We start from the raw sequence: 14,136 nt of genomic DNA on the forward strand, positions 1-14,136 counted from the left end.
GGCGGCGGCTGTCCCCCGCTCAGCGCCCTCCCTACTCCCCGCCCCCCGCGGGGCGCTGCTACTACTGCGCTCGCCACCTCACGCCGAAGGAATGCTCGAAGTATGCACACGTTCCCAAAAGTAGACCTCTTTCACCGCCGGAGGAGCATACATCACCCCGTGGCAGCCGTCCACCTTCTCAGGCGTTTCGTAACCGAGTAAAGTGAGAGCTGGGAACAGCCCTCTATTAAGTAGCCCGCGGCGCGGAGTCTTTCCCACTTGGCGCAGGCGAGCGGCCCAGACGCGCCCGCGCGCCCGCCGCTGCTGTCCCGGGCAGTCTCCGCCGTCCCGCCGCGCCTGCAGCTCCTCCCGGATCCTCCTCCGCCTCTTCCCGGACCTCCCCGCTGCTGCCCACGCCCAGGCGGCCGCCAGGTGCTCCTGGAGACAGCAGCGTCTGCCACCGAGCGTGCTGGGGTCGCACGGAGCGCCAGCTTCTCCGTCGCCAGGAGCCGCTGCCGCCGCCGCTACCTCGTCACTGCCGCCTCCTCAGGTCAGTCGGGTTTCTGTCTCCTTCCCCCAACTCCATTATTCTCGAAGATAACCAGGGAAACTTGTTTCCAACTCACACTTTGCCGGGAGCCGTGAAGAGTCCCGGGTGAGGACCGTTTGGACTTGTAATGGTGTCGCTGTGCCAGAGAAATTCCCTGCGACTTTTGTCATTCATTCGGTGTTTAGAGGGCGGAGGAAAGGTCGCTTTTCTCAGTGATGCAGGGCAGTGGTGCGCGCGCAAAGGAGCCCATTCGATACCTGGGGTGTGAAGGAATCTCGCCCATAGGTGCTGTCGATTCCAATGAAGGGCGCGCCGGGCTCTGCGGCCACCACTCTCCCCTTGTCTCGCGCGGTGGCTTTACCCGGGCTTGCAGTGGTGCAGCGCAAACGCTGGGAAGGTATTTTGGTGTCGGTGACGCACCGTGCGGAATTCTTTGAAGAGCAAGGGCTTTGCAGCTCGTCCAGGCTGCACGAGTGTGTGTGGCATCTCGAGGCAGATTCCCGGTCAAGTGCTCCAGCTTCGTCCTCCTCCATTTTTCAAGGCGTCCGAGGTGGTGGTTTAGGCTAGCTCTAAGGGACGCGTCCTTGGCCTGCTTTCCCCGACTCTCTGAAGAAAGAAAGTCCTCTCTCCATCTCCCCCAGATGTATTGGTCTGTGGGACCTCTGAGGCGGTTTCCAGCTCAAAATCCTAGACCGTGTAGAGTCAGAAAGCCCGAGGCATCAGGCTGATTTAGGGAGCGGACCCGGAGCACAGGAGCAGGACAGGTACTCCACATTTGGCGTCGTAGGGAACCCCCCGGTGACCAGTTTGGGGTTCCTCGGGACACCCTCTGCGGTGACCAGGACTGTGAAGCCTTCTAAAGAATGCTGGGGAGAGACTGGGCAAGAAAGGAAATGAGCTCTAAGCTGCCTCTTGGCTAACTAATGTCAAGGTCGCGTTGGGTAGGAGAGGGGTGCGTGATGCGCATGGGATCTGGAGGGACCCTGGTAGGTGTGTGCAGTTTTCTTTTGTAATTTGACGCGAGAGTTAAGGAATTGTCCTCTTCCAGCCAAGGGGCAGAAGGGGTCGGGTCCCTTTAGCACCCCTCCCCACACTCACTCACTCACTCATTTCATTCACGTGGGTGAAGTGAGGGAATCCTGGGTGCCACGTCGGGGCCGCCGGCCACTTTTAGACATTTATGTCTGAGTATGTTCAATGAATGTTGCTAAGAATTCAAGTGAATGTTTTGATTAAAAAAGAGAGAAAACCTTTTCATTTCAAAACATGTATGGACTGAACGCCTGGCTGGCTGGCTCACGCTGTGCGTTCGGATACCACGGAGCGAGATTTATTTTGCCCACGAGTCAGGAACCGATAGGTGGTGCTCTAGACCCGGTCAAAAGTCCTTTCACGTCTCCGGTTTCTGTTGAGTTCAGCTGTTTGAAAGAATCTGCACACAGCTTTCGGTGGGTCGACCATCAGCCTTTAACTTTTCCGGAGCACGACTGCCAACTGAGTTGGAAGTAACCGTAGCAAAGTGGAGGGCAGCCGATGGGAACAATGGGCCAGTCTCACCTCTTGCTTTCAAGAGAGTTAGAAATGTCCAACAGTTGTTAATTAGGAAGAAAGAAATTGCTAGAGCCCTTAGATGCCCAGGACAGTGCCAAAATTTTAATCTTGGCTTCATAAAAAAGAACTCCGGGCAATTTGGCATGCCTGCTGATCAGACATTTAACGTGTAATTTACACTCAGGCTGAGGAAAGCTGCCCTAATTCGTGGTGCCAATAATTTGGAAAGACATGGTTGGAGATTGTCAGTTTCTTTTCTCAAAGAGGGCTTCATCTTTTGGATTTCCAAGCAGGACAGCCCCCTGGCCGCCTCCATTTTTCATGAGGCCTAGCCTGTTGCCTTATAATAATTTATGCTGCTTCAGAGTCAATTCTGCCTTTATGTTTTGCCACTGGCAGCCTTCCAGTCGCTAGTTCATTGCTACTAGCTTTTGTCTTTAGATTGGAACTTAAACTGTTTTAGGAGATTCCGTTCTGCAGACACAGGTTAAGCACCTACTGTGTGCTGGGAAACCACAAAAATGAGTAAGACTCTTTGTCTTTAAAAAAATTCACAATCAAGTTACAGAATCAGGAGCGATCAGAATAGAACACTTTCTCTCCTGGCACACATACATCCGAGCTCTTCCAGGATAAGTAAATGGTTAAAAGCAGAGAGACTTATTGAGAATTTTTATTAAAAAAACATCTTGGAAAAACAGATGAGGGTGTTTCACGTCTTCTATTGTGCTGTCTCTTTTTATTAGGCATTTGAAAGTTGTTCCCCCCCTTCTAGGGTAAAGGATTTATCAGATGTGAAAACAACACAGTTAGCAGGAGGGTCAGATTTCAGCTGGGTCTTACATCTTTCTGTACAATCCATTTCAGACCTTAAAGAGCTGCATATTTGTAGGTAGAACAAAATGAAGAAAAAAGAGAGAAAAAAGGTTTATTATACTTTTCCAAATTGCCCTGAGACCTCTGAAGTACAGCTACCTGAAGAGTTCAGCAGCTAGGAAAAAGCCACCAAATAAACTCCCAGCTGGAAGAGACATTTAGTTGAGTCAGGGATTAAATGACCTCTGAATTAGCCATTGCCCGGGCAGGATGAAGTCGTGTGGGGGCTGGTAAAGCCTTCATCTGGGATGCTAAGTGGGACTCCAGGAAAACAGGACCCTCTTTAAACTTGAACTCCCTCCTAGTGCCTTCATTAAACTTAAGTAGATGAACTTCACTTCCACTGCTCCACAATATGGCCATTATGTGCTGGGCTCCGCCATGTGGTTATTAAGGCAGATATGGTCAGATTCTGGACTGGGTCCAGGCTCCCGTTCTAACCTGGTTCCAGGCCTGCCCAGAGCCGGTTCTGATGCGGTCACTGCTTCTTCCGCAGATCCCTTCATGTGGCTGTGAGCTCAGAGGCCGAGCATGCGGACCCGGCTTCCCCCAGCGCTCGCCGCCCTGGGCGCGGCCTTGCTCCTGTCTTCCATTGAGGCAGAAGGTAAAAGGCTTTTCCTCCCCTTCCCCAGCGATAATGCTGAATTTGAGAAAGGAAAAGATGAGTCTTTCCTGCCTCTGTTCGCTCGCTCTGTTTTCTCTGCGCTTCGTGCCTTCTCCGGTGATCGTTTCTCTCCTCCAGAGAAACCTCCTTCTCCTGAGCTCTGTCCGTTTCTCCGCTCTCAGATCCTTTCGTATTCTGCCTAAACCATTCCGTACAGTGCTGTGTGGCCTCCTTGAACTTGTCTCTGCGGTGTGCTGTCCACACTGCCACCTCACTGCCGCCTTCTGAGAGGACCAGCCTCCTGGGAGTAGGCGACGGCTGTACCCAGCTCTCCCCACGGGACACCTCCGGTGGTACCAGGAACCCTGGAGCGCGGGCGCGCTCGTTCGCTTCCTTGGCTGGTAACCATCTGGCTCTGGACTGCGACCTCGGTTGACAACACGAAATAAAAGACTCCCAAAGCGCCGGCTCTGCGCGTTTGTGTGTTCTGTGGGGAGCTCAGTCGGCTAGGGGGACCGTGCAGACAAATGGGCCAGCAGGCCAACCGCCTGGGGGATGGCCCGCAGAGAGAGATCTGGGACCCGGGGTGTTCGCGCGCCCCGGGATGGCTCCTGTACTCGCCTGCTTCCTGGGGCTTCAAGGCTCGTGGCCCAGCCCAGCCCAGCTCAGACAGGTTGGGTCTGGGCCAAGGTTTGCAGCCCGGGAAGCTAGCGCGCGCCAGAGGAGCCGGGCGCCACCTCCAGCGTCCTTGCCTGGCTGCCTCCTGCCTCCCCCCTGGGGTGCTCCGGGGTTTGCCTTCTCACGGAGGCGGTCAGGGGGCCGGGAGATTGATCTTCAGCACCACCCCTGTGGCCCTGCCCTCTAGAAAATGAAGGGGTTTGGTTAGATTTCCAACCTGATTCTGTCGGTGTGCGCACTGGATGCCTTAAGATCTAAGCATTCACCCAACAAGCCATTTCTGCTCGTTAACCTCATGGGTACTTATTTCTCGGTTCCTACCATGATCTCTGGGGACCTGACAAACTAGTTTTATTATTCTGCAAGAGAAACGGGGTAATGATACAAAAGATGTCTTAATTTTTTTTGAATAAAGAAATCCCCCTACTAAAATTAAAGGAGAAAAGAAATACCCCTGTGTGCACCAGCTGCGAACGTCCCAGGGGGAGGCTTGTGCTTTTTTGGAGGTGGGAAAAGTGGGGCTGTTTCGTGACAGCACTGAAGTTCTCCAAGTTCTGACAGTCCTTGAGTTTCTACTGCCAGACGGCAGGTCCCCCAAGCAGGGAAAACAGCGTGTTTCCAAAATGTATGGCGCGTTCAGCAAAGTGCCAGACGCTCGCTGGGTCCTCCCTTGGTCATGGACGTGGAGGCTTCCCAGAGCGGCCTCTGTGAAGTGACATTCAGATGAGGGTGGCTGTCATGTTCCTTTCTATGTCGTTGTGAGGAAGGAATTTTGTTTGAGGAACTCTTGAAAGCTCTACTCAAGATATTTTTAGATAATTCACTGAAGCGGCCCCTTTATTGCTCATTACGAACACAGTTATTTGAAAATCAGAAAGTTTTGAAAATTGTGGGCGAAAGAATTTGGGTGGAAATGATGTAAGTGGAAAAAATCAATTCTGAAAGCAGTGCCGAAGGGTATTTTACTGTCTTCTTTTCTGATTATTATTGTATTTCTTCTGCTTTATCTTTTTAATTTACGTTGATTTCCACTAGGTAGTCTTGCCTTTTAAAGCTGTATCTTTCCTTGTTCCCCATCCCTTTAAGTCAGTATTTAATAATTCTATTTTAAAAGGATTCATTTTTTTGGCCTTATTCTCCAGTTTGGTGATGTCAAATAGAAATATCATGAGAGCCAAAATGCAGACCATACGTGGAACTTCATTTTTTTTCTGCTAGCCACATCAAAGAAGGAAAAACAAAGGAGAAACTGATTTTAAGGGGCAGTGCCTGTGGTTCAATAGAGTAGGGCGCTGGCCCCATATGCGGGAGGTGGTGGGTTCAAACCCAGCCCAGGCCAAAAACTGCAAAAAAAAAAAAAGAAGAAATTGATTTTGATACTGTATTTTATTTAACTTGATACTATCATTATCAATTATTTGATATTATTAATTAATATGAGGATTGTCAGTGAGACCATTTTTTTACTTTTTTTACTAAGTCTTTGACCCTGGGTGTTTTCTACACTTGCAGCACATTTTATTGTAGACTGGCTACATTGCAAATGCTTGATGGCCCCATGGCTGGTTGCTCTGTGTTAGACACCACAGCCCTGGTGTTAACTACCAACTAAGTGGCCTCAGGAGCCTTTGAAAGGCTAACAAAATTTGTGGCCAAAGCCCTTCTGGGGACAATGGGTTGAAACAGAATTTCTTTGAAATATTTCTGTTGGGAGTGATTCAGAATTTCAACTAGCAACCCCATTTGGTACCGTGCCATTTTGATCTTGGCCCTGAAGTAGACATAGTTAATCCTTTTTTTTATATCTTTCATGATTCATGCTTGACTCTTATATTCCTACCATTTTCTCCCTATTTTCTATTTACTTAATTTTTTATATGTTGGAAACCCAGCACTTTTTTTTTTTTGATTAGTTAAAAGTCTTTGGCATTTACTTTTTCCTTTCTTCTTTTTTATGGTGCTACCATTTGTGTCCTCTTGTTTTTCTTCTGCCTACTTGTCTCTGCTATGGTGTCTTTTTCCTATAGAAGTAAAGGTGAAAATAATTTTTTTTTTTGCCTTCAGTATTTGTAACTTTTAGCCACAGAATAGATTTTATCAGCCTTACGTAATAACTTGGTTAGTGCTCTGTATGGCCTAGGATGTATGAATTATTTTGGGGTAATGTAGCATACAGTGCATCAATTATTTTTTAGAAAATGTAACACTTTGCATTTAAAGGTTAATGGTCAGTATTCCCTGAGCATTTGGACACCATTCTTTCTTTTTTTTTTTTTTTGAGACAGAGTCTCACTTTGTCACCCTTGGTAGAGGGCGGTGGCATCATAGTTTACAGCAACCTCAAGTGAATCTCTTGCCTCAGCCTCCTGAGTAAGCTGGGACTACAGGTGCCTGCCACAATGCCCAACTATTTTTAGAGATGGGGTCTCATTCTGGCTCACTCTGGTCTCGGACCTGTGAGCTCAGGCGATCCACCTGCTGTGGCCTCCCAAGTGCTGGGAGTACAGGTGTAAGCCACCGTGCCTGGCCTTCTGGACACCTTTGTAATTAATCTAGAATTTGAGATGTACATAAATTTTGTAAAAAAGAGAGTTTTAATTTAAAAAGTCTGATTTATAGTTTACAGCATGTTGTGAACACTGAGATAGTATCAATTTATCAGTGAGTTTAAACTAATAAGCTTTAATTGTCTTGTGTCTAGGTTAAGAGGTTAATTAAGATATATTTCTATTATCCTATGACTAACTGAGAAATTTCAAACTAGAGGAGAACATGGAGACCATCTATCTTAATTCTCTCATTTTCCAAATGAGAAAATGAGGCCCAGAGAGGCTGAACAACTCCCTTGTCTATGGGCTAAACATAGACAAGGCCCAGGTCTTCTGATTTTGTTTAGAGCTGGTAGCTAAACCAGGCTTCCTTTAATGAGAGAACACATTTTGTAATGTATACAAAATAATCTGTTGCTTGTCTGAAATATTAACTTTTCAACTGGTTATTTTGTTATCTTGTAAACACAAATGAAAGGAATTTTTAGATCATAGGAAGCATTATTAAATTTATACTAAATTTGCAAAGAAAACATAAATTAATACGTGTCAAGTAAACTCATCATACGTCTAAAGGTTTCTACCATTCAGGTACTATTTTTTCCAGTGCTATTATCACAAATATCAGACTAGAGGTCTTACTAGTTCATCACTATTCTCTCTCAAGCATCCATCTTTCCGCCCCCATCTCCCCATGCTTTCCTTCATTTATCTCCGTCATGGTTGGTAAATCCTTGGATAGATCCTCTTTCTGGGTGCCCTAATTAAAAAAAGGTTTTCTTTATTATATATGAAGACAGACCCTTTTAAAATTATTTGAACAGCTGTGTGAAGCTAAATATATCAAATTCTATGTACACCTGAATTGGAGGTATCTGAATACCACATACTTACTTATTATTGATCAGGCGTCCTGTGTTCTCATAATGTTCTTTCATAGAGTACAAGAAGGCATAGATTCACTAACAGGCAACCACATACAAACACCGGTTTCTAAAGTTCATTTGTGACTGAACTATTTCTTCTTTTTTACATTTAGCAGAGCAGAAAACTCTGCTTTGTAGTCAGAGCATGGGATCAAAGTGTGTTTTCTATCAGCTGTGATAACATCTCTGAATTTCACTGACTCATCTGTAAAACAGATAGAATGAAGCTCACCACTGGGTTATTAGAAGGGAGAAAAAGACAGTGTATAAAATAACTAGTTCTCTGTTATAAAAGACATTCAGCAAATGGTAACTATTGTTAACATTCCTAAAATGTCCTAAATCCTGCCAATTTATGTAACAAAAATCTCATCAGAATGAGGCTTTCATAGCATAGTGCTTGATAATAAAGCGTATTATTCCTAAATATGGAATTAAACTACTAGACTTATAAATACTTAAAATTTTAGTTACTTTACTATACATATGTACATTTTACAACTATCATATTATTAATTTATAATTTTAGTTATATTTCCCTTGGTTTCCCTTCTTATTCAATGCAGTTATGGGTTTTTATAATTATAATCCATATATAGCTAGTTCTTTTTTTGTTTTTGAGACAGAGTCTCACTTTGTTGCCCTCTGTAGAGTGCTATGGCATTATAGCTCACAGCAACCTCAAACTCTTAGGCTCAAGTGATTCTCTTGTATCAGCCTCCCAAGTAGCTGGACTACAGGCGGCTGCCACAATGCCCAGCTATTTTTTTTTTTGTTGTTGTTGTTCTTACTTGTTTGTTTAGCAGGCCCAGGCTGGGTTAGATCCCACCAGCCCTGATGTACGTGGCTGGCCCTAACCACTGACGCCGAGCCATAGCTTGTTCTTACTGGAAATATTCCAGCATCAGCATTATTTTAGGAATACTGTCATGACATAAGGGTGGTTGTGAATTATTTTTGTGTCAAAGAAAAGGTTTGATTTATGTTCACGTGGGTCACATACCTGATACATTATTATTTTTTTCATGAAACAAATGAGCATGTATACATAGAATGATGAGGCCGTAAGGTTGTACGTGTGATCAAATCCGGAAGAAGAAAATTGAATGTGCTTTCTGTCATACACATGCCGGTCGGCCATTCTGTCCTCCTCTTGATTCCCGCACACCCCATCTGAGTTTCTGTGAACAACTTCAACTCCTCTGAAATGTTAAAGACTTCTCCCGACAGTCAATTTTTCAGTTTATCTGGGATCCTGGTCATTTGGATATCAACAAGGGGCTGCTGCCCCTCCGCAGTGTTAAGCTAATGTCTGCTGCGTCAGGTCAATGTCCTTCCAAGGTTGGTGGCACTATTTTTCCATGTACTGATTTTTTTTTTTTCACAGCAAGCTCAGGCCAGTTCTATCTGCCTTTGCATTAAATTTGTCCTGAGCCATTGCTATTGGAACAATATTTTATAATGATATTCTTAATACCTGTTGTCCTGCTAACATCTGTTGCATGCACGTCAGACTAAGTGAGGAGTTCAGCTAAATCTCCAAATCTGATGACAGACGGAAGAATGTTGACTAATTAAACTTTGCATGTAGATTAATAGTCTAATCTCACTGCCTGTGTATGGATAGTAAGAATGTAACATTCATTCTAGTTCTTATGTATCATTAAAAAAATCTTCGAGAGTTGGAGACAGCAGTTTGTTAAAGCAAATGTTTGCTTAATTTGTTTTATTTCGATTAAAAAGTGCTATTAGTATTAGATAAATGCTTAACCCCAGTTAAATTCTGTGACTCATGTCTCCAAGCGACTACTATATTTTAATTGACCTTTGTAAAAACCTCAGAGGAGATTGCAATCTCTCAAAACATGCAAAATTCTGACTCACAAGGAATACTTTCAGATTAAAGCATTTTAAGAAGAGTAGGGCTGAAAGTCATCTTACCTTGTCAACCTGCTTCGGAAGGGATGGTTTTTAACGCATCGACCATGCACTGACAGTGAGTCAGTACCGTGCTGCATGAGGAGGCCTGAACACTGCAGAGAGAATATCATTATAAGATATTTAAGAAATGTCTTTGTGTCATCACTACTGTACATGGAGGCTTTTGTTTACTGTGGGAAACTAAAACCAAGCCGACATCTCATTGACACCTGCATGACGCTGTGCGGTTTTGTATGTAAACTATTCCTTCCTACTTTTCAGTTATTCCTGTCATCAACTTGTCCAAGTTTTTATGCCCAGTCACGTCTTCAGATTGCTGATCCTTCTTCACTAGTTTCTTTAAGTTTTTAATAAATGTCCATGAATATACATTGATGTTGTCTTTTCATAATTAACCATTGTTCTGCAAAGGACCATACTGGCATTTTAACCTAAAATGCCATTTCTAGTATGGGGTACACCTGCTGCAAAGGGAATGACAGGGTCGGTTTACACCTCGGAACGTACAGCGAGTCGGTGTAAACGGGCGGAAGAGTAGTCTTCTAAACCTCTGAATATTACTGTCTATAGACCTACAAATTATTAACATTATCATTGTTCAATATTTGCCTGTATATGAATATACATTTAAACAAACTTTCCCAAGATTCTTCCTTTTCATGAAAATATTTTCATCATCTCTGCAGCAGATTGAGATTTATCAAACAACGATATAAAGGAAAGGATGCAGAGAATGAGCCAAAGACATCATTGATTCTTTTCCACAGTATGAAAAAAAAAAAAGGATTATGTCAGTGTTCTAAATTAACTCCTATGATTGTGAGCAGGTTGTGATTTGGCATGCTTGTTCAAAATGCACTCAGCATGTATCGAAATTTCTTTAATTGTTATGTGAATTGTTTGCATATGTGGTTATTATATGTGATTTCATTGTACTTGTATGTACTTGTATCGGAATATGTTTCTATTAAGCTTGATTTTGCTGGCCATTCTTGAATGACCTAGCAACTCAAGAATCAAAAGTGTTTTGTGCTGTCTTCTATAATATGTATACTCTCTGATGTTTTGTCATCCCTCATCAGCTTTTAATTTTACTCTTATCCAACAAGATATCTTTTATATTTGTTGGAAACAAATTTATGCAAAGACAATTTTAGTAAGCTTTGCTCAACACAATTCTTTGTTAATTAAATTGACCGTTTTGTGACATTGGAAAATGTCCCTAACATCAGTTCTCTCTTTTGCAGTTGACCCACCTTCAGACTTGAATTTTAAAATTATAGATGAAAATACTGTTCATATGTCATGGGCAAGACCGGTTGATTCCATTGTAGGTTATCGAATAACGGTGGACCCCACAACGGGTAAGTTTTAAGACCTTGGGGTTTTAGGACAGAGACATCGAGATGTCTATCCCCTTCCTCCCAGTTCATCATGAAAAAGATGAGATTTGGAAAGCCTGAGGGACCTGGTCAATGTCACCAGATATTTGATGGACTCAGGTTTTAAATTTTCAGCCTTGTACCCAATGGTATATTTTAGTGTTGTGTTGAGTTTTATTGATAAGGTTTGCTGTGTTAAGCTGTTGTTATTAAAATGGACACTTTTTGTTAGTAATTGTTGATCTTATAAAATAGAATTCTCATTTCTTGGTATCGTTCTCGAATTACTTAATCTTCTCAACATTTGAAGTATCAAGGATGCAGTTGTTCCACTTTACCCCGTGTCCTGTGCATTTCAGTGCTTAGGAATCATCATGCTGGGATCAGCCATGATGGAAGGCAAGAATTTAGTTGGCCAGGTGGATTCTGTCGAAATGAAGCTGAATCCTTGGGAAATTAAACAAAACCAACCTTGTTTCTGTGGTTCTCCAGCATTGTATTTAGTGTTAATGATGTTGTCCAAATGTGAAGAACCAGTTCCCATCAATTAAATTGAAATTTGAATGAGAAAATTGAATGAGAAAATTACCATTTCCAATAACTTGAGCCAACGGTAGGAAGAAGTCTTCACTGGTTGACCACAGAGATGATGATGTCAACATAACTTATCACTATGACTTTTGGCCTTTAAAAATACCAGTGACTTTAAATACTGATTTATCAGGGAACTAAAAAACAAATGTGATCTGAGAACTTAAAAAGGGTCAAGAATTTTTCTTTTTAAATTTTTTATTCCCAAATATATTTTCAGTTAACTCATTCATTCGATCCAAAACAGAAAAGTGGTTTGCATAGGGCCCATGCTGTTTTATACTTGATCTTAGCCGAAGGCCAAGAAGCCACCCTTGCTGCTCTCAGATGTTGGGAATCCCTGAATCGCAACATGTCCAAAACTGGCACTGGGACCACCCAACCCAGCAGAGACCCTGAGTCTTGATGCCCCAGGGGTCTTGGTTGGTCTTGCATGTTCCACATTTAAACCAAGAGCATTTCCTAGGGCTCTGTAGGACCTGTGACCTTTCCTGATTACTTATGTTTTGATTAAAATTTAGTATAATTAAAAATTCCAGTGGACACTTAGTTCCTAGAAACCACCATGTATCCTGATTGAATGGAGAATTACCAGAATCTAGAAGGAAGTTTATAATTGTCAATATATAAGTAAACACTTATTATGCTGTTCCTTGAAAAGTGTTTGGTACCCAGTTAAGTCAGTTCAGAAGTCCCCAGTTACCCATTCACCTGAGCCCTAGTTAAGTACTGACAACGCATTGCTCTCACACAAATTGTTTCCCACTGTGGGTAAATCTTAACTTACGAGGCTTGTTTGCCTTGAGTTTATTTTTATCACTTATTTGTCTTTTTTTGCCCTCCCCCAGTGCATAACTTAAGACTAAATTCTTTTCTGCTTCATTCAAAAAAATTTCGTTATCTACCATTGGTTTTCAAACACAGGGAGAGATTTTGAGTTTGAAAGATGGTAAACCTTTAAATCTAGAAAAATCTTGTATCCTCAAGTATTAAATATGATTGTAATAGTAAAGGCAATACCTGTCCACTTATTGAATTTCTAAAATTCAAAGTTTTAGTTTTGGAAGAAAAGAAATAATATTTGGATGCCCTGAAGTAAAAGTCCATGTTGTATTTTTCAGATTTTGAATATATCTGGGACCTACAGTAGACGGTGTTGTGTTCTAGGTGAAAAATGTATTGCTGTATTCATATTTTTTTCTTTCTATGTTTCCAGATGGGCCCACTAAAGAATTTACCCTCGCAGCTGGTACCACTGAGACTTTATTATCAGATCTTATACCTGAAATAGAGTATGTGGTGACATTAAGTTCTTATAATGAGGAAGAAGAAAGTGTCCCAGTAATAGGCCAGCTGACAAGTAAGCCCACATATAAATTGATACTTTTTATTTTGTGGCAGGCCTTCCCAACTTCAGATTCTAATCTCTCATTACGCAGTTAACTAACATCAACATTCACTATTCTTTCTGTGATCCTAGTTGTTAGTGGATATAAATCATTCCTGATTTATAGCTCTGGTCTGTGGAAGCATCAGGAATGTTATGAATGAAGCCTATTGAAAACATTAGACTTTGCTGGAAAACAATATTGATGTCTTTCTGAACTAATCTCTAAAATTGTGCTAAAAATAAATTATTTGCCAGGGAATGCTTATTTGGCAGTGTTCTCTATCCAGCTGCACACAGACCATACATTTGAAAGACCAAGGCAAAAGACAATATATTTATTCTTTTTGAAAGAAAATCTGTGGGCTCATTTCCTTTTGTAATACTTAGGTCTTGATTCAGTTCAAACAGGTGGTTCAACAAAGCCGGGGGAGAAGAAACCTGGAAAAACCGAGATACTGAGTGAGTGTTCCCCTAACATTTTCTCTGGGATTGGTAGAATTCAGAGGAGTCAGGTGATTGATCTTGTTCCCATATTAACTTCCATGCTTTATCTGGAAGTAGCCCAGGTAATATAAGAATAATGTATAACTGAGCAGTTAGAATGCCCAAGTTTTGACTTTCTAGCCAATTTTTTTATTCTATTTACTAAACATTCTTTTTAGTGGAAGTGTTTCCGACTTGTGCATGTCCACAGTTCCTGCAGAATTTTTGGCAGTAGGTGAAAAACAGACCCCGTCCCTGGACTCAACTCATTTCTTAAAGACAAAGTGATAGAAATAGGGAGTGCAGAGAAGTACACGGCGTATGAGAGATACAGCGCCGGGCGTGAGAGACGCCCGGGCCCACTGTCAGTGTTTGAAGAGGTTTAACTGCCATGGAGATGCTTCTCTAAGTCCGTATGTGTGCTATGCTCATCTCCAGGATAGTTACATGGCTTTAGCTGACGGCGGCTGAAACCTCTCTAGTCTCTGTGAGACTTTTCCGATGAATCGATGCACTTGTAATCAGATGAGAGAAATTTGATGGAGTCTGTTATGAGTCTCCTTTCATCTTCTCCTACATTATTGAACTTATTGGATTGGACCCTTACAGGGTTTCTTGGACTTCTGATTTTGCCAC

General features: G+C 42.7%; 1 protein-coding gene across 1 annotated transcript in view; it reads left to right on the forward strand.

Moving 5' to 3' along the window:
* The first annotated feature begins 256 nt into the window (after positions 1-256).
* The window catches only part of COL12A1 (collagen type XII alpha 1 chain), a 122,180-nt gene continuing 108,300 nt past the window's right edge, over positions 257-14,136 (forward strand). Inside the window, exons 1-5 of the mRNA XM_023517274.1 lie at positions 257-529; positions 3,453-3,560; positions 10,902-11,018; positions 12,844-12,987; positions 13,417-13,476. Coding sequence (XP_023373042.1) covers positions 3,488-3,560; positions 10,902-11,018; positions 12,844-12,987; positions 13,417-13,476 — 394 coding nt within the window. The 5' untranslated portion in view covers positions 257-529; positions 3,453-3,487. The remainder of the gene's footprint in view (positions 530-3,452; positions 3,561-10,901; positions 11,019-12,843; positions 12,988-13,416; positions 13,477-14,136) is intronic.

This window comes from Otolemur garnettii, unplaced genomic scaffold, assembly GCF_000181295.1.
Source record: "Otolemur garnettii isolate 467f Iridium unplaced genomic scaffold, OtoGar3 scaffold00107, whole genome shotgun sequence".
Lineage (NCBI taxonomy): Eukaryota > Metazoa > Chordata > Mammalia > Primates > Galagidae > Otolemur > Otolemur garnettii.